This window comes from Fusarium solani, assembly GCF_023522795.1.
Source record: "Fusarium solani strain SB1 chromosome Unknown bctg00000004, whole genome shotgun sequence".
NCBI classification, from domain to species: domain Eukaryota; kingdom Fungi; phylum Ascomycota; class Sordariomycetes; order Hypocreales; family Nectriaceae; genus Fusarium; species Fusarium solani.
In genome coordinates this window covers 3725476-3750970 of record NW_027072152.1, presented here as the reverse complement: position 1 = coordinate 3750970, position 25495 = coordinate 3725476, and the positions used below count along the sequence as shown (strand labels likewise).

At 50.4% G+C, this 25495-nt stretch overlaps 12 protein-coding genes across 12 annotated transcripts; 7 read left to right on the top strand and 5 right to left on the bottom strand.

Annotated features, from left to right (window-relative positions):
- Positions 1–1234: 1234 nt before the first annotated feature.
- Positions 1235–2570, top strand: MRS44_008290 (uncharacterized protein; the record flags this gene model as incomplete). The annotated part of the gene is made up of 5 exons (XM_046279433.2): positions 1235–1408; positions 1464–1568; positions 1618–1997; positions 2052–2119; positions 2185–2570. 5 exons carry the CDS (start codon positions 1235–1237, stop codon positions 2568–2570), a joined length of 1113 nt encoding a protein of 370 aa, XP_046133683.2.
- A 626-nt stretch (positions 2571–3196) lies between these two features.
- On the top strand, positions 3197–3526 carry MRS44_008289 (uncharacterized protein; the record flags this gene model as incomplete). The annotated part of the gene is made up of 3 exons (XM_046283502.2): positions 3197–3234; positions 3289–3373; positions 3422–3526. 3 exons carry the CDS (start codon positions 3197–3199, stop codon positions 3524–3526), a joined length of 228 nt encoding a protein of 75 aa, XP_046133684.1.
- A 621-nt stretch (positions 3527–4147) lies between these two features.
- Positions 4148–5340, top strand: MRS44_008288 (uncharacterized protein; the record flags this gene model as incomplete). Its single annotated transcript, XM_046281030.2, has 5 exons — positions 4148–4623; positions 4672–4783; positions 4835–4925; positions 4977–5061; positions 5112–5340. The coding sequence occupies 5 exons, from the start codon at positions 4148–4150 to the stop codon at positions 5338–5340; spliced, it is 993 nt and encodes a 330-aa protein (XP_046133685.1).
- A 261-nt stretch (positions 5341–5601) lies between these two features.
- On the bottom strand, positions 5602–6968 carry MRS44_008287 (uncharacterized protein; the record flags this gene model as incomplete). Its single annotated transcript, XM_046275865.2, has 3 exons — positions 5602–6094; positions 6147–6555; positions 6602–6968. 3 exons carry the CDS (start codon positions 6966–6968, stop codon positions 5602–5604), a joined length of 1269 nt encoding a protein of 422 aa, XP_046133686.2.
- Positions 6969–8316: 1348 nt separating this feature from the next.
- On the bottom strand, positions 8317–9618 carry MRS44_008286 (uncharacterized protein; the record flags this gene model as incomplete). Its single annotated transcript, XM_065620856.1, has 3 exons — positions 8317–9438; positions 9478–9496; positions 9572–9618. The coding sequence occupies 3 exons, from the start codon at positions 9616–9618 to the stop codon at positions 8317–8319; spliced, it is 1188 nt and encodes a 395-aa protein (XP_065476928.1).
- Positions 9619–10256: 638 nt separating this feature from the next.
- On the top strand, positions 10257–11152 carry MRS44_008285 (uncharacterized protein; the record flags this gene model as incomplete). Its single annotated transcript, XM_065620855.1, has 3 exons — positions 10257–10428; positions 10480–10681; positions 10720–11152. 3 exons carry the CDS (start codon positions 10257–10259, stop codon positions 11150–11152), a joined length of 807 nt encoding a protein of 268 aa, XP_065476927.1.
- A 663-nt stretch (positions 11153–11815) lies between these two features.
- MRS44_008284 (uncharacterized protein) lies at positions 11816–13486 on the bottom strand (the record flags this gene model as incomplete). Its single annotated transcript, XM_065620854.1, has 4 exons — positions 11816–12014; positions 12063–12106; positions 12152–12955; positions 13004–13486. The coding sequence occupies 4 exons, from the start codon at positions 13484–13486 to the stop codon at positions 11816–11818; spliced, it is 1530 nt and encodes a 509-aa protein (XP_065476926.1).
- A 624-nt stretch (positions 13487–14110) lies between these two features.
- On the top strand, positions 14111–16065 carry MRS44_008283 (uncharacterized protein; the record flags this gene model as incomplete). The annotated part of the gene is made up of 9 exons (XM_046280026.2): positions 14111–14205; positions 14255–14459; positions 14508–14577; positions 14627–14782; positions 14829–15090; positions 15144–15681; positions 15729–15774; positions 15825–15907; positions 15964–16065. The coding sequence occupies 9 exons, from the start codon at positions 14111–14113 to the stop codon at positions 16063–16065; spliced, it is 1557 nt and encodes a 518-aa protein (XP_046133690.2).
- Positions 16066–17362: 1297 nt separating this feature from the next.
- Positions 17363–19014, top strand: MRS44_008282 (uncharacterized protein; the record flags this gene model as incomplete). The annotated part of the gene is made up of 4 exons (XM_065620853.1): positions 17363–17743; positions 17835–18667; positions 18748–18898; positions 18952–19014. 4 exons carry the CDS (start codon positions 17363–17365, stop codon positions 19012–19014), a joined length of 1428 nt encoding a protein of 475 aa, XP_065476925.1.
- A 716-nt stretch (positions 19015–19730) lies between these two features.
- On the bottom strand, positions 19731–21030 carry MRS44_008281 (uncharacterized protein; the record flags this gene model as incomplete). The annotated part of the gene is made up of 3 exons (XM_065620852.1): positions 19731–20401; positions 20468–20854; positions 20910–21030. 3 exons carry the CDS (start codon positions 21028–21030, stop codon positions 19731–19733), a joined length of 1179 nt encoding a protein of 392 aa, XP_065476924.1.
- Positions 21031–21703: 673 nt separating this feature from the next.
- Positions 21704–22246, bottom strand: MRS44_008280 (uncharacterized protein; the record flags this gene model as incomplete). Its single annotated transcript, XM_065620851.1, has 1 exon — positions 21704–22246. One exon carries the CDS (start codon positions 22244–22246, stop codon positions 21704–21706), a length of 543 nt encoding a protein of 180 aa, XP_065476923.1.
- Positions 22247–22592: 346 nt separating this feature from the next.
- MRS44_008279 (uncharacterized protein) lies at positions 22593–25343 on the top strand (the record flags this gene model as incomplete). Its single annotated transcript, XM_065620850.1, has 6 exons — positions 22593–22829; positions 22889–23746; positions 23797–23939; positions 24444–24530; positions 24581–24752; positions 24816–25343. The coding sequence occupies 6 exons, from the start codon at positions 22593–22595 to the stop codon at positions 25341–25343; spliced, it is 2025 nt and encodes a 674-aa protein (XP_065476922.1).
- Positions 25344–25495: the final 152 nt, after the last annotated feature.

The following is a 25495-nucleotide window of genomic DNA, read 5'->3' as shown; positions in this document are numbered from 1 at the left end:
AACCACAAACACCGTCTGTTTGCGACGATCGCTATCTGATAAACTCTACCCGACGGCTTTACTGGTACGGAAATTCCCGCCAACTTTCCCGTTCTTGTCTTGTTGGCGTGGAGAGGTTGATGGCGCTATCGTTTGTGGGTGAAAACATTGAAATGACTCGAATCCTTGAATCGCAAAGTCTGGGGCTTTAGAGCAAAAAGCTGAACAATGGGTTCTTATCAAAGCATCAAAAAGGATCTGGATCACTTCTCTTCAGTGGCTTTTGGCCGAGTGGTGGGCATGTCTCAGCGCCATCTTAGAGAAACATGAGTATTCACCACTGACATGCTTGACGCTGAAATTCTAGCAGCTTTTGCCCTCTCGTTATCCCTTTACTCATATAAATAAGATTTCTCCTTGGCCTCGTTTGGAACAGCCTGCTGCCTTGGCAAACATGACGCTCCGCGATACCGGCGCGCGGACTGTTGATCCCGAGGCTGGAAACGGCGTGCATGAGGTGGCGGCGCCGTGGCTTCGGATTCGCAGCGGAACGCGGAAGCCTGGGGATAAACATTCGATTTGGGATCGAGACTCTGGGTGTTGAAATTGCTCATCTGCGAGAGGGTCAAGTTGTTGAGGCAGGATGTATTCTGATGTTGGAGTTCTGGGTTGTTGGCTGACGATGTTTGGAGATGTCACGAAAGTGCCTACGTAACTTGGACCTCGAGAGTTTGTTAGATTGCAAGCCAATCGTGCGAGTCAACTTGTCAGGATGCTGCATGTCCGTTCACCAAGCAGCTGGATCGTGTTCCTGCTTCTACCTAGTGCTGATCCCTCCCGGGCTCCCTTGAACCACGACAGTTCGCTTCTTACCAAGCCCCGTTTCAGAATAGTCACTGGTCTGAAGCCTCACCAAGGCTCGAACGCGATGGGCGTCGGGCGCTGGCGTGGTTCTCCTCGGCTGGCGTTTCTGGTCGGGTGACGCTAGCGTCTGGCAGGTTCCTCCCCGGTTGCTCAAGTTAGAAGCGATTGACCGTCTCGTGCAGGCTTGGGGCTGAACTAGAGGGAGACTAGGCGATGCTTTAACGCGGGGAAGAGACTCGAGGGCGGTGACAAGTCTGGGAAGAGGTGTGCATGGAGGTCAAGTGGCAATATTGATAAAGGGAATTGGGTCGATACTCGAGGGGAAACTGCGTTGTTTTCAATTTGAACGGATTTTTGTTCGGTAATTCCTCATTGAATGAGCTGAGCCGCCATGGCAGTTGATCCTGATGCGACAACGATTACACCCGAGGGACTGGGACTTGTCCTCCTTACAGTCGCTCTCTTCTACACGCCTCCTTCTGCAATGGTAGTGATTGCGAGATCCGCTATCAGAATTAGGCAAGGCATCTTTGGGATGGACGACGGGCTCATGCTGACTGGCTGGGTGAGTAATACTGAGCGAGTTCATTCGTTCAATAGCATGCTGATGCGGATGGTAGATTTTGTTCATCTGCGTTGTTGGTGTGGTATCGAAAGGAACATACGTCGGCATTGGCGCCCCAGATGAGCGACTGAACGATAATATGCAACGAGACGGCCGGATGGTGAGTACTCTCAGCATGAACAGGGAACTGGCTGACTCTGAGTTGATAGTACATCTGGCTGTTTCAAACTTTCTACTGCAGCTCTTTGATCTTTATCAAAGGCTCCATCTGCGTCACCCTCCTTCGAATCGCTATCGAAAAGACGCATCGCATCATCGTCTGGGTGACACTCGTAGCCTCGGTTATCTCAACCCTCATCGTCATCATTGGACTGCTTACTATGTGTCGCCCCATCTCAGCAAACTGGGACAAGAATGCGGGACAGTGTTCACCGCCTATTGTCATTACGAGCTTGAGCTATCTCGTATCTGCTGCGGCGGTGCTTACTGATTGGGTGTGTGCGATATTGCCTGGATTCATGTTGTACAAGACCCAGATGAAGAGGGCGACTAAGATATCCATCAGCATTATTCTTGGTCTTGGTGTTTTGTAAGATTGATTTTCGTCCGCTGTGTTTGAGGTTGCTGATACTGACTCTGACAGGGCGTCTATTGCTACTATAGTACGACTACCGTACATTGCCTTTTATGCTCAGCCCGAGAACTATCTACGTATGTTCATGTTCACATGGTTTTCTTCACGGCCGGCTTTATTTAGACGACTGACTTTTTATCAGATAATGTCGGAAACATCGTCCTGTGGTCCGTCTTTGAATCAGGAACGGGAATCATTGCCGGCTCACTACCCTCATTACGACAACTAGTAAAGAACTGGATCACATTTGATACTACGCATGGACACTCGCCAGCTCAAGTAACACCATACAACGACACAAGAAGGGCGTCAATGAGGACCAACACCAGGGCCTTGGCCGGACGTCAGCACATGCACAACAGCGTCGTATCAAGTATAGTTGCGGATCGAGATTGGGAGCAACTGGATGATAATTCATCAAACCATAAGATCTTTGTCAAGGTTGATGTGGAGATGAGGTCGTTGGAAAGGCCGGCGACGGCTGCTAGGTCTGATAGATCGTTGGGGGAGCTTAGATTGCCGGCATAGCGTAGACCTGGAGTTGGATAATGAGATTATTGGTTTCATCATACTTCTCCAGAAACTGTTGTTAGGAAATTGGCGTCATCTTGTTCCGCCTGGTGGACTTGCTTGCGCAGGGGTAAAAGTGATATCCCGACTCGATGACGACATGGCGTAATTAACTGAAACCGTTCAAAACTTCACGCATCGAGATCGACCGATGCACTCATTTCCTCGGATAATCACTGAATAATGAGCGCTATCATCGAATTGATCGCCGTGAGGCTGTTTCGATGATGACGCTGACGGACAAGCCTTGTCTTGGACTGCGGTTGAGCGGTGACCATGGGTGTCATTATCACCTTTCATGAGCACGGTCTTCGTCGCAAAGTCGAACTAGAGCGAGGGAATTCTGCCAAAGGACGTCATCCCGTATTATGGCGAGCATCTGTCGCTTGCATTGGAACTAGTCAGGGCGTCAGAGTCATCGACGTCATCAAAATGCACAATAACGTCTTTGCATATGCTTCGATGAGCTCCATAGCAGATCAATAAGTATTTATATGGGGAGAGACTCAGGCTATTTGTCGAGATCGTACCTAAACAACACCTTCGATCAACTGCAACAAGCCATTCACATACAAACCGTCAACATGACTGAGAACACCAACCCTGGTAACTTTGCCAACCGGTGAGTCTTGTCAACCTTGTCGCAATTTCCCAATCGTGTAGCTAACTCACCCAGACCCAAGGAGGAGGTTCAAGAGATTGCGTCCAAGGGTGGAAAGGCCTCGACTGGCGGATTTGCCAGCATGGACCCCGACAAGCTGGTTCGTAAACACCGAGATGATGTGAAGAGTATGTGCTGACATTACCAGCGCGAGGTTGCTTCTGAGGGAGGAAAGGCTTCATCAGGTTCGTTTGAGCCTGGTAGTGAGAAGGCCAAGGAGGCTGGACGCAAGGGTGGTCTGAAGTCGTCGTAATGTATATAATTCAAATCATAGACGAGCTCATTGCCAACAAGCGGAACTGAAATTAATCCATCTCATACACTGCTATCTATATTTGTGAACCTATCCAAACCGAAACCTGTGCATCTCCAGGTGAATTTATGCTCAATCAGCAGTAACTCAAGACTCAAGTACTCTAACGTTGATATGAATCAACTGAAGCCTAGGCGGTAAGTGACTGCAAAGTCCTGGGAAATGCCGCTTATCGTGATAAAGCTGGCTGTCAAAGTTAATCTTTCCAACCCCTCAGCCTCATGCCACGATGGTGCAATATTGGCGTCAGTCTGAACTGGAGCCTTGTCGTGTTCTGCCCTTATCCAGTACGGTAATGACCTGTGTCTACGTAGATGGCGCTTGTCGGATGAATAGCTCCGTCCTGCAAAGGGACCACAATGTCACCTCGTACGCATTTCGTGAAGGAATGACGCTCGGCATATTTTCAATACCACGTTGTAGCTAGATCAAACTGCTGTGAAGAGGAGCCGCTGACGTAGTAAAGTTGGGCTATAATACAACCGCCTGCCAGATTTTTCGGGTTTACTCGCGAGGAACACTTGCAACACTATCTCGACTGGAATCAGAGACGAACAAAACATGTCGTCGTCGCGAAAAGTGTGTGTCACAGCTGCTGATGGAAACACGGGTTTCCTAATAGCCGAGTTGATCCTCAAACATCGAGACTTTTCCAGAAAGGTCTCCGGCGTCGTCGGTCTAGCCCTCGATCCCGACTCAGACCATGCAAAGGAACTGAAGGAGCTGGGAGCCACCATCGTCCGCCATGAACCCGGCCGTCTCCGAGTTATGATCAAAGCTCTCAAGGAAACAGGCTGTGATACTATCTGCCTTGTTCCGCCGGCTCATGAGCACAAGATTGAGATTTGCGAGGAGTTGGCGAGGGCGGCGAAGAAGGCGGATATTCCGAATGTTTGCTTGATTAGTTCTGCAGGATGTGATTATGCAGAGAGAGATAAGCAGCCTCGGCTGAGGGAGTTTATCGATCTGGAGAGTTTGGTGCTCGAAGCCAAGGGAGATCCGAGCACGTCAACTGGAACCTCTGCTTGTGTTATCCGGTAGGCTGTCTATATGCTCTTGGGGTCGAGCCGCTACTGACTTTCTAGGGCTGGATTCTATGCAGAGAACTTGCTTCTCTACGCCCCGCAGGCTAAGCAGGAGGGAATCCTTCCACTGCCTATTGGCGAAAAGCACAAGTTTGCCCCTGTGGCACTGGGCGTAGGTCCAAGTCCTTTCCAGACTGGAGAACATGCTAATTGCTCTTGTTAGGACGTGGCCCATGTTGCTGCCCATGTGCTCACAGGTAAGGGAAAACATGGGTTCGACGACAAACATCGAGGCCAGATGATGGTAGTGACTGGTAAGTTGCGTTGTTGACTTTCAGTTGTTCATGCTCACAGACGACCCCTAGGACCGACCCTCTGTGCAGGAAAAGAGCTGGCAGCAGCAGCAAGCAAAGCCCTCGGAACCGAGTTGCAGTTTGAGCACATCGCCCAGTAAGTACTGAAGTCTATGCTGCAAGATGCGATCTAACTTCAAGTTACAGAGCGGAAGCAAAAAAGGTTCTCAAGGCGCAGTCGGACATTGATCAGTCCGAGCAGCAATACATTCTCGAGTACTATAGTCTTGTTCGTGAGGGGAAAACCAACTACGTCGCCACCACTGCGTTTCACGACGTGACGGGGGAGCATCCCACAGAGGCAGAGAACTTTTTCCAGATGTATCAGTCTGAGATGCGACCGAAGAAGAAGGCCAAGCATGAGCACAAAGGATGAAGGGAGAGGAAAATTTTGGAGTACAACGTATGGAGAGCCGTATTTGTTGGAATGGGTGCAAGGGAGGTTAAGGGCTCTCTATTGAGGATTTTGGTGTTTTGACGTTTGTCTTATCAGAAGCGTCTGGTATGACATGAAATTCATGAATCATGATCGAATTATGTACAAGTAACGAGTTCTAATTCCCAGCTTCCTCTGTTCAGATTCAAACTGGTTTTCCCATCATGCTGCGCCGGGCCCACCTCATGAACCGTAAATTATTTACATGATCAAGATGGGAGTGTCGGTGCTGACAATCTCAGTCCATCTCCGCGTGCCCTGCATAGACCAGATAGTCTTGAGTGCTTGCAACGCAACAGGGATACTACCAAAACCCGTGACCTGGTAAAGCGACTTTAGCCGTCCAGAGAAGAACTCTCGATGCTCTGGAAGAGTGCTCTCAGCGGCTGCGATGAAATATGTCCAAACCAGAGCGTGAGCGCCTTTGGTGCTACAGTCTAGCCCGATGACTTTTTGTCGCATCTGTTCTATCAAGTGGATGGACTCGTCCTGACTGAGTGAGGATTCGGCACGTCTTCGGTATATCCCGCAGGCGTCGTGGATGGCCGATCTCATGAGCTCCATGTTGGCGTAGTGTTCTGAATCTGGGCCGAGATCTGGATATGACATGAAGTCGAGGTAGTCGTCGGCTGGGCTAGCGAGAATATTGAGTCCTTTTCTCTCATCTGAGAGGGGAAACCCGAAGAGTTGGAACCTGCTTGATGGTCAGTTATGCTTGGCTTAACTTTGGAAGGGAAAGGGATTACATCTTGATCTGCTGCAAGAAAAACTCCCTGAGGCTCCGTGGAAGTGCGGCAATGGATTCCGGAGACTGGGCGAGACAGTTTAGCATCTCTAAAAGATAGGTGTAGTTGTCGGCGCCTGTGATGGTTTCGCCAACGAGAAGGACTAAGATTGTCGCTAGAGTATATGGGTTAAATAGTTGCTCCGGAGTGAGCTTAAAAGAATCCCTGCGGAGCTTTGTAACGATGGCGTGATGACCTGCTTCGGCTGCGGGCCGAAGTCCTGGGGCTTTCTGTGCTAGATGGAAAGCGGATACGACAGAGACCGCTCGTTCAAGAACTTCGTCTTGGCAGGCGAGGGGGAGGATGATGTCTCGATAGCCGTTGCTGAAGATGTCTAGCACAACCATGGCTGGGGCTACGGTGCTCGCGACTGAATAGGTTAGCCAACAGTCGTTTGACAACAATTGGAAACATACAGTGACTGAAGAGCATCCTCGTGTGGGGACGAGATGATTCATCCGGTGCAGGACGAAGAGGCGTTTGATATGCATAAGGAACCATGACGCTACATCTTTCAGATGGCGTGTCTGACACTTCGCCTATTTCGGACACACTGTCATCAGTGCTTGAAGACGCCGAAGATGGCACAGCTTCTGGGCTGCTAGTAGAAGACTTCTCAGACTCTTGAGATCTCCTAACGCGTCCCTTCTTGACACGTTGTCCAGCATCAACCCAGCGATAACTTTTCTCAGGTTGATTGAAAACGATGCTGCTCTGAGATGCGCTAGGCCTCGATACGAGGTTCAGCGTTTGAGTGCCTGGCGTCCTGGGGTTCACGACCATGTGGCTGCTGAAGCGGCAGCGGAGACCCTGGCCGGAGCAGGAGATGCCCTTCTTCTGACACTTGAGGCATTCTGGCTCTGTCTTGTCGCACTTGAGGCGCCGCTTGCAGCATTCATAGCATCCTTGGAGATGTCAGCATGGGAGGGTTTTATAACGCGTTGGATGGCGGCTACCATTGTTTCTTTTAGCCAACGACATCTGCAGGGGGGATTCAGGAGAGAGCAGAGCCACGTCTCTATGGTGTCCTCAAAGGGGCAGGGTTCAAGCAGGTCAAGGCATGGGTTGGAGGCTCGTGTTCTTTGCTTTTGACGAGGTTGTTGTCGGTTATTGTATTGGCTCATGCCGAGAGCTGAGGGTGGGGATTTTTTTTGCCCCCGTGACGACCGACCAACCTCGAATCTTCATTCGTGGGGTTCGTGATTGGTAGATTGGTTGACAGCCTGGAGGGCGCTAGAGCCCGATATGGGCATCTCAACCGGGGTTGCCGGCGAGTATCGAGGTTGCTGACGGTCCTTTGTAGAGTTACGTGTGCATTAACTGGATTAAGATAATTAATTGCTAGAATATGGGCTTGTGAAGATTGGTGCTGACGGCTTTACTCAACAGGGATGGTGTTGAAGAGTCACGACCGAAATCAATACCGAGTTTGCAGGTGGAAATGCATGTGATTGTCAACCACTTTCCTAGTAACGTTGCAGTCTTTTAATAGAGTCAAGTGCCGAGGATCTATGAAACTGCCCTTCGGAACTAGAATAGTATTATCCAGAGGCGTTTCAGCTGGAGCATTCGACCCCATATGCCAAGACCCTTGGTTCAGCTTGCTGGGTTAACCATTGTTTACACCCCTGACCTACGCCATACACATCCGTTGACAGTTCTAAGCCTGCGTGGTTGTAGTCTATCTGTGGGGGCTTTTTCTCAATTCTAGAAAACATGTGGTTCTGTTGCCACGCAATGTTCTATCTGAAACAGCATCTCAGACATGCGTCCTGGTCTGTAAAGCCGTTGCAGATGCGGGCCGCTCCAGACCCAGTAGCTGTGCCACCTGCAGCTTCATCTCCCACCTTGACGTTTGGGCACACACGGTGGCAACACAAAGTGACTATATCAAGCGCGAGAGTCGAGAAATAAACGAGACATCAGAATATCAAGATGGTTAATCACCTAGCTCCCCTCAAGCATAATAATTAGCTAAAGATATATAATACTAAGGTAAAGCGTTTAAGCTTCTTTACCTATTCTTATTATACTCTATTCCTTATCTTTAGGGGAGGAGAAACTGAAGGGTTATATTGGTGTCTCTCTTTCATCGACCTGGCTGCCAAAGTATCGCTTTTTGTAAAGGGTGCTATTCGAGGTCTTTCATTATAGCTGATCGTGGGTATTCAAGCCACTCATGCCACTCTGACCCGAGATACTCCTCGATGAGACCTAATATGTACACTCCAGCATCGCCAACCTGCCACATGCTTCTTCCATAATGTAACAACAAAGCGTAATAGCTCAGTAGGATTAGAACCTCGGGCCTCCTGATTGCCAGCAGGTTCGTGACCTCTGGCGGTGCAAGCATCGTCCATGTGAATATCATCCTAAACCTGTTTGCACCATCAGGAAAGGCGTCGAATCCGAGTTGTAGGTAGTTGATTGCTGTTTGACAGGCTTCCCTCTCCTCCTGGCTTAGACCTTGTGCCTTTTCTATCAGCTCCTTGATGCGCTGGCAGTGATTACCCCTCGGGGGTTGTGAAGTGTTTCCGGAGCTCCATGAAAGAATCGGTTCCAGTTCCGACTCCAACAGTAATGGCCACGCAGCTTGAACAATAGTATAGATACTACGGTTCATCTCTATGCACTGCACGTAATGAGTCAAGAAGCCTTCCAACCCCCCCGGTTCCCGTTTGCACAGTGAGTCGGCCAGAAGGTGATGACCAAGAGCCACTGAGAAGAGGAGGATTGCCACGCAATTGGAACGGTTCACCTCTGGTCTGGTAGTATTGAAGAGGGACAAGGCGCGGGTCTGGAGGGTGACGGCTTGGTGGAGGTAGTGAGGAGTGCGATCTGGATTGAGAAAAGCAAGATGGCGGGCTGAAAAGGCGAGAAGCTGATAAAGCAGATATGGAGCTTCTAGACCTGCCTTAAGAGCAATGGGGAGCGTTGAGAAGGTGTCTTGGAGGTCATCACCGAGGTTGAACACGCCCTTGTCGACTGTTAAGTGGATGAGAAGCTCCATGTGCTCTAGGTTGATGTCGGCATCGAAGGTTGGTACTGGGGGAGTGGCGTCGGGTACTGGGGTGACGCCAGATGATGAACTGCGACTATCGACCGGACTTTTGGGTCGCGCATCTTGGGAAGAGCTCAAGGGGTTCTGGGTTGGTACTTGTGATGTGAAGCTGCAGTTACGACCAGATACTGTGCAGAGACGACATGCCGGACGAGTTTCATCGCACTGATTCGTCAAAAAGATGTGAGTTAGCTATGGAGGGTATAGGTTGCATCGTTAAAGAGCAAGTACCTTGACGTGCCGTTGCTTGCTGTAGCTCAACGTTAGTACATGCTCAGGGATAAAGCCGGGTACATGGATTCAAGCCACAGGGTTAGAGACTCACCACTCTGTGCAACCTCTACGGGACTTTTTATGGCTACGTCGGAGCATCTGGTAGGACAAGAGGTGAAGGGTGGTCGGACGGCGGAAACGCGCGGGGACAACTCTCCTGCGCAATGCGTGACTAGGCCAAGATCCACAAAGCTGGATGTTTATACGAGAGGCAAAAGGAAGAAGGACGCGTGGGTAGAGACATTAGGGGTGAAGAAGCTTACTTGCTCGTGGAAAGACGCATCATCACGTCGGAAGGGAACTTGGTCGCTAATCTGTCAGAGGAGCTGTACCCCTGTCCAAGCCATCAGGAGCTAAGCCCAAAAAGGTAGATGATCGGGGTGATCCCTTGTAAATCTGATTAGCTAACACGCGTGTTCGTCTTTTTTTACCGTCTACCCTGGATGATGCTTGGATTTCCAGGTTGAGTGGCAGGGCATTTCAAAGAACACGCGTGTCAGCAACCGAGATGGGAGTAAGACTATTGGCTGATCGTATAGGAAAGAAAGGCATGGGCTGAGATCGTGGAGGTTATAAGGGATGTTGCTGTCCCTGTTCACCCTTTTTTGTTCTTCACGTCGATAGCACGCCATTATATCTTGTCCAAGTCAACCATATCCGATACATCGAGTCACTACCCGTTCGAAACGCTCAAAGATCGAACTGCAACGCTACCAAGTATCAGCTCCCCTCTGAGCATGCCGACTCTACAAAAGTACAAGGGCCTTGTGTACCTGTGGCAATATGTGCCCAGTCTCCCAGGCTCCGTAATATTCACCGTCCTCTTCACCATCGTCACTGTGGCACATGGATGGAAAATGTTTCAAACGAGACTATGGTTCTGCATGCCATTCTTTATTGGCGGCATATGTGAGTTTACGATGGACTCTAACTATTCCGCTGGCTGACGCCATGTCTCAGGCGAAGTGCTTGGGTACATCTTTCGAGCAGCAGCTTGGAATGCCACTGAATCATTGATCTTCTACATCATGCAGGCCATCTTCCTGCTCATACCGCCCGTCTTCTTCGCCGCAACGCTGTACATGGTCTACTCTCGTCTTGTCAGAGCCCTCCAAGGTGAAGAGCTCTCACTCATCTCCCCCGTTGGACGACCATCATATTCGTCATTGGCGACCTAGCCACCCTCAACGTCCAATCTAGCGGTGCAGGCATGCTAGCCGATGATGAGAGGGCCGCGACTGGCAATACAATCGTCATTGCTGGGTTGCTCCTCCAGGTTTTTCTGTTCATTGGCTTCATGATCTGTTGTCTTGTCTTTCACCTGCGGTACAAGGCTCATCTGACCGACAACTTCGCCGTCAGTGATGTTCCATGGAAGTCGTGTCTACACATGCTGTACTGGACGTCGATGATGGTCTTGGTGCGGAACGTGTTTCGGGTGATCGAGTACATTATGGACAAAGAAGGATATCTCCAGCAGCACGAGTGGCCAACGTTTGTCTTTGACTCAGTGTTGATGTTCTTCGTCATGGTTGCTTTTTACATCTGGTATCCTAGCAACCTCCAACCCAAATCGAGAGAGTCTATGGTGGAGCTCATGTCGAACGAGGGCGGTAATTCTCCCGAGCACTAAAACATGATTGGGCTGGTCTGATTCTTTTCTTTAATCGAACAAACTCTGGATTTTACAGGTACTTGTTGGCCCCAAGGGTTATAATACGGTGGCGTAGGGAGGTTGAAGGCTACATTGGCGAGTCTGGTGATTGAGTTGGGCCCGTATCTTGATTCGTTTTCTTTCCTGCTTTTCTTATGTCTCTCTTTCTTTTGTTGGCATTTATACATCTTATCCTGAATAGAAGTAATACGGAATACCCGGCATCTACGGTAGCGAAATATACAAATTTGGCTGGAGTCTTTCTCGGACGGGAGCGTGAAAGACCCGTCCCGAGATGAGTGATTTCTGGGCTTAAAATTAACTGCTGGATGACTCAGGGCTAATATTGGGTTTTTTGTTATAGTTGAAACCCAGCCCTTGATAGGATAACTGCACCAGAAGATAGATAGAGTCAGGGTTAAACCAGGGGAGGTTGTTCGAATGGAAAAACTTGTGTAGATTGATAATGATATAAATGTCGTCGACTCCATATCCACGGCGGAATATAACGGCCAACCCGACCTTTTACCAAGAAAGATATGCTAGAGCTCTGCAAAACGCACGATAGTTCTATAAATACTTTTTGTGTACAAGAAAGAGATCCCAACTGGTCACTTCAAACCAAGAAAAGACAAGACAGTCTCACGCCAACTTGGGCTTCGCCGGTGACTCGACTAGATCCCTTCGAACTGACATGGCCGCGCGAGTTCCTTCCTCAATCGCACCATCGATGAAGCTTCGCCAGCCGAGAGCCCAGTCTGAACTTGCAAAGTAAATGTTGCCTTGCTGGGCTCGCATGTCTGAGAGGTGGTTGGAAAGGAGGCCGGGGGCGGAGAAGAACCTGAGAAGTGTTAGTCAAGGTCAATGTTCAAGAGGCAAGGTTGCTTACCAGGCGCCCTTTGCAAACTCGTCTCTGGACCAATTGTGGAACACCTGAAGAAGTTAGATGAGCTACTATATCTGTTGGGTTCGACTTACTATGCGCTGGATATCCATGGGAACCAACCCTTGAAGGGCCTTCTTGGTCTCGTCAATGTTATCTTCAGGGTGAAAGTGCTGATGCGTTCCACCAAAAGCAACGATATGGGTGTTACCAGCTGGAGTGGTTCCATCACCAAGAGCGTAGTAGAGATTGTTATGAGGGTAGCTGATGCCAGTGTAGGAACGCAAATCTTTCTCGCGAATCTCGGCGTGAACCTTGATACACTGGTTGACATGTCCAATGTCCGCAGCCGTCTTCTTTCCCCTGAGCAAAGGAGGATCAAATGTGACGGCGTTCAAGACGTTGAGGGGCATGGCGCTGATCAGCTTCTTGGCTCGGTAGGACTGGCCTCCCCGAGTGGTTACTGTCACGCCGTCCTTTGTGGTCTTGACGCTGGCAATAGGAGAGTTGAAGGAGTAAGTCAAGTTACCACTGGCCAGTGCCTCACGGAAGAATCGGATTGCAAAGCTTGATTGACCACCGCGGAACTTGTACTTTACCAGATACCGGATGCAGCCGTCGTACGAGTACTCGCAGAGAGCCCACCAGTGCAGGAACTCGAACAGACTGGTTGTCTCGAGGGTACCGCCGCTGCAGAGCAGAACAAATGCTTCAACACCGATGCGCTCGTTGGGTGTTAGGGAGTCTTTGATCTCGTTGATACGGTCCGCGACGGAGACCTTGTCGTATTGGAGGGCTTCGGGTGTGAAGGCGGCAGAGTGGGGATAGGGGATGACTCGTCTGCCTAGGTCGCCGTCGACGTTGACCAACTTGCGGAGACCAGAGTCCATGATGGCGTCCTGTGATGGTGAGGAACTGATGGTAGGCTAGGGCAAGACTGTACTGACCTCTTCTTCGTGACTAAACTGCTGGGTGCCATCAGGGCCAGCCAGGAAGTATTGGTTGACACCTCTTGTAAAGTCGTACGAGATTTCGAGCTCATCCTGCATCTGGTACCGGAGAATCTCTCTCCAGATGTTGGGCTGGCCCCAGTAGACCCATGTGCCGCCCATCTCGAATGGGTATCCGCCCATGTTGGATGACCATGAGCGGCCGCCGATGCGATCGCGTCCTTCGAGGAGGAGGACCTTGAGGCCTGTAGAGGATAGTGTTAGTAGACAGCCATAACAATGGAGAAAGGGAGACTTGCCAGATACAGAGGTGTCTCGAGAGGCTGTGAGTCCGCAGTATCCTGCACCAACAACAATTACATCAAAGACGTCTGGTGATGCATTGTTGAGGTTGGTCGGAGGTTGAATGGCACCGATGCAGGGAACACCAGGCTTGAGGCCCTGCTCCTGCGTCCAAGAAAAGCCATCTCTGGAAGACATGTTGAAAGAGTATACAATCTTAATTTGCGAGTGATTGGAATCCTGAAGAGCCGAAAGCCATTCACGGGGAAAGGGAGCCATTATGTACCCATTGCAACCGCCACGGACCGCTCAGAAAAACCAATCAAAAAGGTCACAATCAACATCCTGCTGATACCAGATTTCCCTTCAAGGAAATTCTTCGAGCGCCTGTATCTCGGGAGTTGATATCATCAAGATCACGACCCCTACCTTCCATGCGGACCTCTCGCAAAATTACCTCTTTGGGGTCGTCGTTTATCCATCAAAAGGACGCTACTGCACCCCGCGTTTTGACACCGTCAACCGGGAATGCGGAGATTCTCGCAAAATTACCAGAAGCGGTAAACGTCCCTCGTTATCGGAGCGCCACCTTGTCAAGCTAGACCTTGTGGCGATGCGATATCTTTGATAGAGAACTACTTTCAACCTCCTCATCTTGTCTTGGGACCTGATTGTGCCGCTGGCCGAGACGGTCCGAACTGTCCGAGGATCAACGAGGGGGTCTTTGACACACGTTGCTTGTGTGACGGCTGGAGGAAGATAAATGGACGGCTTGTTCCCGTGCCAAAAGCTCTTTGACACATCTGACAACTTCCATCAAAAATGTCTGAATCGACTCTATCGAACCCCCATGAGGGCCACCTGCAGCCTCGACTGTCGAGGCTGACCATGGTGGCCATGGCCTTTGCCATCCTCAAGTAAGGACTCCTCTCTAGACAGAAGATTCGATGACTGACCGGTGTGTAGTACTTGGATTGCCCTCGCTGGATCCATCGGTCTCGTCCTCCCCTCGGGCGGTGCTGTATCCCTCGTCTACGGCTTCATCTTTTGCGTCCTCTGCAACTTTGCCCTCACCGCGAGCCTTGGAGAAATGGCAGCCATCTGGCCAACGGCTGGTGGACAATATCATTTTGTATTTGCCTTGTGCACTGAGAAATGGAGGCGGGTTATGGTATGAAAATATACATCCCTGCCTGATCTAGTTGCTGACATGCGGTAGAGCTTCTGGGTCGGCTGGATTAACATTGGCGGCTGGCTTGTCGTCGTCACCGTCCAGGGCTTCTTTGCTGGTACGTGTACTCTATGCCGGTGTCGGATATATGCTAACTTGGGACTTAGCCCAGTTTATCTGTGCCGCTGCCGTCGTTGCCTCCAACGACAAGTTTGTCGTAACCCAATGGAGCACCTACCTGATCTTCCTAGCCATCCTCACCTTTGCGACCATCGCCAACATTTTTGGTAACAGAATTCTCGGTCGATGGAACGACGCAGCACGTAAGTCTCCTATTGCATTTTGACAGTTCCCATCTGACTTGAGCAGTCTTCTGGTCCGTCTTGGGCGTCATCATCATTGGCATCGTCCTTCTCGCTATGTCCAAGAAGAGCGATGCATCCTTTGTGTTTACAAACTTTGATAACCAGACTGGCTGGTCTGATGGCATGGCATGGATCCTTGGCCTGCTTCAGTCGGCTCTGTCACTTATTGGCTTTGATGTTGTGCTGCACATGGCTGAGGAGATGCCAAACCCTGCCAGAGATGCACCTCGAGCAATGGTATACGCTATTGCAGTTGGTGGAGTTACGTGAGTCTTCCAAACAACTCTTCGCTATGAATCTCTGCTAACCGGTGCAACAGTGGAGGTGCCTTTATCCTCATCATGCTCTTTTGTCTCCCTGATATTGCCGCAATCTCCGCATCAGCCACCGGCATGCCCATCGTCGAGATGATCCTCCTGGCAACAAAGAATCGAGCAGCAACCACTATCTTGACCCTCATGCTAGCCGTTTGCTTCATCAACGGTACAAACGCAAGCACCACGAGCGCAAGCCGACTCCTCTTTGCCATGGCTCGTGACAAGGGCATCATCTTTCCAGATTACTTTGCCCACATTCAACCTGGTCTGAATGTCCCGATCCGAGCAATCATGCTCTGCTACCTTTTTAACGTTGCGTTTGGTCTTTTGTACTTAGGTCCTAGTGTGGCCTTTGGAGCCTACATCTCGTCGTGCACGATCTTGCTCAACGTTTCTTATGCGTTCCCTGTCATTACTCTGCTTATCCGGGGTCGGGGAATTCTAAAGGGGCATCAGAATGCAGACACACCTTTCAAGCTAGGAAGATGGGGACACGCGGTTAACTGGCTTGCTTGCATTTTCGTCGTCGTCACCTCTATTGTAAGTCAAACCCACCCCGTTTATCTCAGCTATCTAACCTCGACCAGTTCTTTTGCTTTCCGACGGCTATTCCAGTTTCGGGAAACACAATGAGTAAGTGTCGCCGATGGAGTGTTCGTGTATGTTGTGCTAACGCACCCTAGATTACGTGTGTGTCGTTATTGGCATCTTGGTGGTCCTCATTGCCCTCTACTGGCTATTCTACGGTCATCGCTTCGAGGGACCGGTAAGTACATCATGCTCATGTAAATTAAATATTGCAATCCTGACTCTTTGTGATAGAAATTCGACGTTATTCTGGGGGAACAGGCAGAGAGCATCATAGCTAACTCTCGCCGGCGGACGGATGACAAGGAGAAGGGCGTTATCGACCACAGTGGTTGAGAGGAGGGAGTGAACGGGGTGAAATTGATCTAGGCACAAACCCAAATTGACTTTAATTACATGATTTCTGGTGTGATTCTCGTAGAAACTTGCAACTGTCCCTCAACCTATTCTGCTTGTTACCAAACCACGGTGGTGAACTACTGACTTCGTGGTCCGGCCGGCTTGGGGTGGGGTTACAGAGATTGGATCAGCCTGAAAGCCTTTGTCTCCCTTGCCAAACTCAAGGCGCTCTCTGCTTTTTAATACTGCAACATTCTGGTACAAACAGGCACTGATGTTGGCTGATTGTTTTAATCATCCCAGACGGGTGCAGCGGTGTGTGAACTTAGTCCATTGTGCAATGAAGCGCAGAGCGCTAACTATAAAGGGCGGATTGTGGATAAAACCACTGCCCGAGTTGGTGTAGCGGAAACATCATGTTTGGCACGCAGTTCAAAAAGCATAAAACTGTGCCCTGAATAAGGGGGTCAGGGAGCTAGGTTCGACTCCTAGACTTGGGGCTTCTTTTTTCTCACTCTGAGCGATTTGCTTAGTGCATTGTGATTTCGTTCATTTTGCCAATGCTGCACGATGTCTTGTCGTTTGCGCACGTACTGGAAATCCCGTCCCGGGAAACAGACTAGCCGTATAAGGGAGTTTATGGGTCAATTTGCTGCCCGAGGTGGTGTAGCGGTAACATCCTGCGGTGACACGCAGTTTGCCAAAGTCAAACTGTGCCCTGACTCTGGGGTCCGGGGAGCTAGGTTCGACTCCTAGGCTTGGGTCTCTTTTTTGCAATCTTTACTTTCAATCAATGATTTAATTCTTCTGCTGTTGTCGCGCAAGTCTGCCTCTCTCACTTGTGATTGAGGCGTGACACGGGCTAACCGTATACAGTATTTCGTGGGTCCACGTACAGCCTGCCTGAGATGTTTTCGTATTCTTGTTCGAATCCCATTCTCGGCAGTTTTGCTCACTGTTTCCTCTGTCTCTCCCCTTCGTTTTGGCGTATAAGTATTTTTAGTCGCATGATCCATCAAGTTGTCCCCATAGGCCTACATGACTTGGGGCAATAAGAATGGTGACTGGCGGGATGAGAAGCCCCATGAGAGACAGAAACATTGGGCAATCACAGCTTCCTTCCTTTGCACTTAGACGTGAACCCCAGTCCTTTCACCGCCCTGGTTCGCTAGCTTACTCATCCAGCGATAGCGATGCAAAATGAATCGAACGGATGATGCTGACAGTCTGACCACTTGTAAAAATTGTTCTTGGTGTGCTCTCAAAAGGGCAAAAAGCTGCGACGTACACTCCAATGGAGTCTCTATATGGAAGCTTTCGAGCTCTGCCGCTCTCCATCTCGATTCCTCTTACCATCGGCCTCGTCGTTGTCATCGCCATTGTCCGCAATGTGATTGGGCAGCTGTACTTCCCCGACCGGAACCGACCGCCCGTCGTCTTTCACATATTTCCGTTCATTGGCAGCAGTGTTCAGTATGGCATTGATCCATACAAGTTCTTTTTTGACTGCAAAGCCAAGTATGGGGATTGCTTCACCTTCATCCTGCTCGGGAAGCCGACTACCGTCTTTCTCGGACAGAAAGGGAATGAGTTCATCCTCAATGGCAAGCATGCTGATTTGAACGCCGAGGAGGTGTATGGAAAGCTCACGACGCCTGTGTTTGGCAAGGAAGTGGTATATGATTGTTCTAATGCGAGGTTCATGGATCAGAAAAGAGTATGCAATCACCCAACCCATTTCTTGTCCTCGCCTGACCATCCTTTAGCTTCTGAAACTTGGCCTGACCACAGAAGCGTTGCGTGCTTATATCCCCAAGTTTGTCAAGGAAGTTGAAGACTATGTCAACACCTCGCCCTACTTCAAAGGAGAAACTGGGCAAGTCAACATCACCGAGGTCATGGCTGAAATCACCATCTACACGGCTTCTGGGTCATTGCTGGGCAACGAGGTCCGCTCCATGTTCGATAGCACATTTGCTCTTCTCTACCGCCACCTTGACGATGGATTCCAGCCCATCAATTTCGTCATGCCTTGGCTTCCTCTGCCGCAGAATCGACGTCGCGACCACGCCCGTAATGTCATGGAAGGATTGTTTGCCAACATTATTCGACAGCGTCGCGAACAAGGGAACCAGGGTGATGAGACCGACATGATCTGGACCCTTATGGATGCGCAGTACAAGGATGGCACAGTTCTCCCGGACATACATGTCGCACGACTATTGATCGCTATTCTTATGGGCGGCCAGCACAACACAGCAGCAAGTGGCGCATGGCTCTTCCTCAACCTCGCCCATAAGCCGCATCTGGTCGAGGAAATGTACCAAGAGCAGCTCGAGGTTCTTGGCTCGCCACCAGCACCGCTGACTTGGGAAAACGTGCAGAAGCTAACACTCAATGGTCAAGTCATCAAGGAAACTCTACGTCTACACAGCCCCATCCACTCAATCATGCGCGAAGTCAAATCCCCTATGCCTGTACCAGGCACCGAATGGGTTGTTCCTCCATCTCACACCTTGCTCGCATCTCCCGGTACTCTCGCACGATCTGAAGACTTCTTTCCCGGCCCCTGGAATGGGATCCACATCGCTGGGACAAGGTTGACCCCCTCGAGAAGCCGGTGGATGATTCGCAAAAGGTTGATTACGGGTTTGGCATGATGAGCAAGGCAGTGAGCAGCCCGTATCTACCCTTTGGCGCTGGAAGACATCGATGCGTTGGCGAGCACTATGCGTATGCGCAACTCGGTGCCATCGTCGCCACCTTTGTGAGACTGCTTCACATCGAACAAGTTGACCCTAAGGCGCCGATCCCGGCAACAGATTATTCAGTGAGTTCTGAAGTATCCTCTCATATACTCTGTGCGCTAATGGTCGTCCACAGTCAATGTTCTCCCGACCGATGAATCCTGCGATTATTAAATGGCGTCATCGCAAGCCCGAGTAGAGAACCTGTGGGATATCCGATCAAAATGAACCGGGCATGCTGAGGACAATAGTGGCCCAGGTACTGGGTGGGCCGTGAGGGGATCACGTTGAGGGATTGTGGTGATCTGGTCTAATCGGAATTGAGCCACTCGAAGGTGACTTAGATAGACTAAATGTAAAAGATGACGCGGGATATAGAGTGCAAGCGCATCAACACACGGAAGGTTATTATTGATCAAGTTCAACCGATCGTGGCAGGATGTCCGAGTCTGCTAATGTGTGATTTCTCAGTGCACTACTCCCACCAGGTCTCTCGATGTGAGGATTTGTAGTAGAAAGCTTGAAGACATGCTCAGGCAGATATTAAATCGTTTAATTGACAGGCTCGGCTCGCCTTGGAGTGTCGTCAACAGTTGTAAAGGTAACTATCTATGGCTCTGTCTTCTGGCTTAGTTATTCCTTCAAGGGCCGGGCTTCAACTATAACAAAGAACACAATATCAACACTTCATAGCATCATATGCCAATTCCTATAGAGGTTACTATAAAGTGCCTTTGTTATATGTATGCCCCCTTTGAAGTTAAGTCTCCAAATTTATTATTATTCTTATTATCTGCAATGATGACAAGAAGCCATCGGCCACAACAGCAAAAGACACATTTATCAAATCTCCAAATCTATGCCTGTCGCAGTAACTATATCCTCACTACCTAGACTGGTCTATTATCGTCCTATTTATGGTGACGATGTCCTATTGTTGGGCGTTCCGTCCACTTCATGCGTCTGCGGCTGCGCGTCAACCTCATACGGCAATGGATGTGCGTCCGACCTAGCCCAACCTTGAGACTCGAGCCCAGTTGGGAGTTCAACCCTGTGACTCTCAGCTGCATCTGTAGAGTAAGGCTGGGGGCTGATGGGCGGTGGAATGCTTTGTACTTGGTTCACTGGACTCTGTGCTGGACTCGGCAGCTCGGATGCCCTCTTTGCAGTTGCATCATCTGAGAAATTCACCTGGAGGACGGAAACATCGTTCTGCAGGTCGTTTTTGGGGGTTTCTTTGGCGTTGGGGCGACTCCATCCGATGGCTGGTCGTGGAAAAGAACTAATGGTGTCCCTGAAGCTCTTCTTCGGCCCCGACTCTTGGTTATCTAGCCGGGGATGCCGTCTTCCCATGCGGAAACCGATTATCAGGGCGCAGGCAATCAGAGCGATGCCAGCGAGGGCTCCGACCACCGCGCCGGCAATAACACCTGAGCTAGGCCCACCCTTTGCTATTAGACTTAGCCTCGTATCATCGGTTTGGCTTGCTGAATCGCTATCATCTGTTGAGGTTGCAGAGAAAACCGTGGCTCCTGGGAACGTTGGTTGAGGATCGGGAACTGTGACTGTGATCGGTTCGTCGGACCCTGCAAGGAGATCAGCTCAAAGATCCAAAGCTAGAGAAAGCCATGCCCTTGACGCCGTGCACCTACAATCCGATGGGCGCTCCATAAAATATCTAGACATGGGCTCTCTGGTATTGCAGTAAATATGATACGCGCGCGATGATATAAACCCTTTGCTGTAGGACGTATAGATGGTCGCTGTGACGCAAGAGCCTGTGGGACTAGGAATGCTGTCAGACATGGAGTTCTCGCCGGTTAGGGGTAGATATTCAAGACGGTACCAGATATAAGATCCATATGGGTTAGCACCATCTGATGTCCACCCGGTGTAGTAAATGGTGCTTCCACGGCATGATGTGTGAACTTGATGATATCCATCTCCGCCGATGTCGCAGAAACCATACGTTTTCTCATCATCACTGTACGTAGTAGATGAGATATAAGTCTCGGAGGTATCACAACGCAGTGTGCGATCTAATATGCTTGTGTTAATGAGGTTCAAATGTTCTAGGGAAGAGGTGTGTCGTACAGGTGGAGCCGTCTTCGGCATAAGCAATCTCTTCACCGTCACTCGCCTGCGCTGTCGTCGTTAATATCAAGGCCTGAAAGGCCAGAACCATGAAGGGAACAATCCTGCACCAGCGATCCATGGTGGTGAGGACCTGAGAATTGTGATTTCCAGGAGAAGCGCGCGTGGACCCCGGCAAAACTGGGCTTTTAGAGCTTCCCTCTTCTCCCTGCCAAGCACGTTTATGCCTGACAATAACGCCGTGGCTTTAATATGGCGTGCTGAGGATGGCAGGTTTAATTCAGCTGAGTCTTTCGGGTTGGCCAAGTTGATTGGAGAGGCGGCCTTGGCAGGCAATTTTGCATTCGCAACGCAGCCTGATTTTACTCTCTGCTGCACAAGAGAACCGCGTGACCCAATAGCAGCAGCCAATTTGAGAACCAGGCTCGCGAATATGGCTGTCAGTTGAGTAATTACTTCTGCATTCAGCGGTGAGCACATAACCCGGCCCCGTTCTATCCCAAGCCGGGCGTCAGGGAAGTCATTTTCGGCCTGGGCAACTTTAGTTTATTCAGACGACAGATGTCACCCATTATCATGTGAGACTTGTTTATAAAGAAGAGGTAGACGAGGCTCTGAACATGCAGGCTCTCTGTCTCAACTCAGTTATCATTACTACCCGGGAGATACCTTTGATCCAGTGCAGAGTGTCACGAATGGAATGGAATGAGACCCTTAAGATACTCCCGTAACCCGGGATCACACGCGTACACGTACGTCCCCCGGATGCCACGCGTCATGAGCACAGCATAGATCTACGTGATGAACCGCAGAAGGCCATCGTCCGAGTAGGTCTTGTCGAGGGCCGGGTTATTTTCCTTGCCCTTCTTGTCAAAGAACGAGTCGCGATCGACCAAGAGACGTCGCCGCGTGGGGTCGAACCGCATGTCCAGGCCTATAATGACTCCGATGTAGTTTAGATCGTAGCCTTGCACTGTGTGAATCGATCCCACCTCCTCGGGGGCGTTTCTGAACGAGATCCAGTCGGCGGATGTGCTGTTCCAGCGGAGCTGCGTATCGCCGATCACGATGATACTGCTGGTGCCGTTTTTGAGATCAGCGAGGAGCCCCTTGACAATCTCCTCTACCAAAGCTGCTTGATCGTCTGTCAATGCCTTGGACGGCGACAATTTGAACAGGTAGCTGCTTTCAATATCATCAAAGATGACGTGGATATTCTTGAGATGCTGTTTTGCGGATGATTGGCCAGTGCAATTTGCGATTCTGGGCATAGGCACGCACGCGGCGGCCTGCCACAAGCGCTGGAACGCCCCCCCGGGATATGACTGCTGGCCCATCTCCCTGGCCAACCGGGTCGAGCCCTACAGTGCCTAACTAGCAATCTACTAAAGTTGGACGTCTTGATTAGTAGGCCAAGTTTGGCAAGTTGCGTGTCTGCCCTGATGGCTGATGCAAACGAGGCAAGTGGAAACGCTGATGGTGTGCATAGGTAATGTGGATCCGAGGGTTTAGTTTGTCACTTGCAAGCAGAAGCGCTCCCACTTTTACACCCGACCAGGCTCGAGGCAAAGGGCAAGTCTGTACGCCTGCCCAAACGTCATTTAAGGATCTAGCTGTCTCTCTCAGTGAAAATTGATGTTCTGCATTCTGGAGCTTTGAGCAACTGAAACATAAACCTCCATCATGTCTCGACTGTGTCTGCCATCGGAGCAAGAGCTGAAGCTCAACCAGCCCGTCCCCTTCTCGGTGCAGTTTGACAAGGATCTTGTTAAGACGACTCGACAGAAACTTGACTTGGCTCGCTATCCATCTGAACAGAGTGACTTTGGACCCAATGACTGGTCTCAGGGTGCCAAGGTCGCCCAAGTGCAGCGGCTCGCTCGGTACTGGAGAGACGAGTGTAGCTGGGAGAAGCAGGAGGTGGGTATTGACCGACGGTAATTCTTGGACGAATTGGCTGACCTTTTCCTCGCTACCAGAAATTCATAAACGACGTGTTCAATCACTATCTGGTCAAGATCCAAGTGCCAGGGTATGGACCCTTGGTTCTGCACTTTACGCATGCAAAGTCGACAAGCCCGAGTGCTATTCCGCTACTATTCTCCCATGGTTGGCCAGGATCTTTCATGGAAGCCTCCAAAGTCGTCGGCCGCCTCAGCGACCCGGAAAAGCCAACCGATCCGTCCTTTCACGTCGTTGCGCCGTCGATCCCCGGGTTTGGCTTCTCACCAGCCCCAGCCAAGTCGGGAGTTGGCCCCGAGATTACAGCTCGCGCCTTCAAGATTTTGATGACGGATGTGCTTGGGTATAAGTGGTTTGTTACGCAGGGGGGCGACTTTGGATCCTTCATCACGAGATCTGTGGCGATCCAGTTCCCAGAGGTTGTGCGTGCTCAGCATCTCAACATGTTCCCTGTGCCGCCCCCAACCCTTTGGTCAGCTCCACTGGCCTATCTCCGCTGGTGTCTGTCTGGAGTCCTATACTCTGACTTCGAACACGAGGCGTTGCGCGTCAGGAAAAACTTTGAGCTGGATCAGAGTGGATATCTGGAGCAGCAGAGAACAAGACCTCAGACGCTTGGCTTTGCTCTGGGTGATTCACCCGTTGGTTTGCTGGCCTGGTTCGTCGAAAAGTTTCACGACTGGGGCCACGTTTCTGAAGCTTTCGACCCCGAGACCATCATTACGCTTGTGGTGATGCACTGGATCCAAGGGGCAACGCCAGGTCTGCGCTTCTACCGCGAAGCCTTTGGGTCGCGACGAGAGGCCGAGAGGACATTTGAGACGTACGTCGGTTGCCCTACCGGCGTGAGCATGTATGCGAAAGAGCAGCTCCATGTGAGTAGACCCCAAGATGTGTGTCCCTGGATCGCGCTGACTGTTTATAGTGTCCAAAGGATTGGGCACAGCAGGCTGCCAACATTCAGTATTGGAGGGAATATGGAACTGGGGGCCATTTCTCGTCCCTCGAGTGCCCCGACCTTTTTGTTCAAGACATGAGAACGTTTTTCTCTTCAGACTCGGTCAAGAGGTCAATCAAGAAGATGAAGCCATAGTACCTAGATTAAGATGGACCATTTTACTGAACTACATCCATTTCATGTGCCTGGGCTATCGAGAATGGTGTCAAGTAGCTTCACAGTTAGACCTGAACGTCGCTGCAGTAGATATACGTGATGAGTTTCTATCACGTCTTATCATTACTAGCTGGCGCTTCCGATTGCCGTTTGCGCTTTCGGGCCTTTTTGGCACGACGAGGGAGGTGTAAGCGCCGGCCGGGAGTCACCGTCGGCATCATCACGGCGCGGTCATTGCAGGCGGCGAGCCTGTGGGTAAGGATGACAAATGCTTGGCTTGCTCGTATTCAAAACCCTCATTTTTGATATTGGCTTGATTCATTTTCCAATCGAGTTCTTTGCTCCTTTGACAGACATTTCGATCATGATGGATTCTTTAAGAGGACAGACTGCCTTCATCGTTCGTCGTCATTTCGCCATGTTCTACTACCACGACCGTCTGCTAATCGTCCGACTAGACTGGAGCTTCTATGGGCATTGGCGAAGCTACAGCCAAGCTTCTGGCTGAGCATGGCGTCAACATTGCTCTGGTATCCCGCAGCAAGGTGAGCGGAAACATGACTCGTTGACATTTTTGTTCGCACGCGCTCAACAGCATCTGTCGCTTCAAGGATAAACTTGAGAACGTGCGAAACGAAATTACTGCCAAATCTCCCGACGTCAAGGTTTCCGTCTACCCAGTCGATATCCAGGATCAAAACCAGGTCGAAAATGCTGTCAAGGCAGCCATCTCTGATCTTGGTCAGATTGATATTCTTATCAACAATGTCAGTTACCATCTATCCCTTGGGAAACACGCTTGATAAGTCCAGTGCTAAAGACAATGGAAGGCTGGCCTCGCCCTCGGCGCCCCTGCTAGGTTTTGGGAACTCCCCATTGATCAAGTTGCCCAGATGTCAGGCACAAACATCAATGGCGTCATGTTTACCACGCACGCAGTGCTAAACCTTTCCATGTGGCCGAGAAAGAAGGGGACCATTCTTAATGTGTCTTCTGTAACTGGACTAGAGTGTCCACCGTTCAACGGAGAGGCAGTTTATCATGCCTCGAAAGCCTTCCTTGAGGGCTTTACTAATAGCCTCCGCATGGAAACGGCAGGCTCTGATATACGTGTCTTGACATTACGACCTGGCTGCGTGGACACGCACTTTCATCTCCAGAGGGTCAAGTATGACCAAGGTGCCATGGATGAGTTCTTTGAGGGATATGAGCCGCTTGCTGCTGAAGACCTTGCGCAGACGGTGCTGTACATGTTGAGCCTGCCGAGCCGCATATCTATCAAGGCACTTGATTGCGTGCCCACGGCACAGCGTTCTCTGACGCGATTTGACCGGGAATGGAATTCTCGTCAAGAATGATTCCACGTTGCTCACGTAGCAAATACACTGGCATCTGGGGCTGTACATTTCATTCTCCAACGTGATTGACTGTAACACCGCACACCGTAAAAAGTTGACCTACCAGGGAAGTTGCCAATAGTAACCCGCTGTCAAAGGCCAGCTAGTGAAGC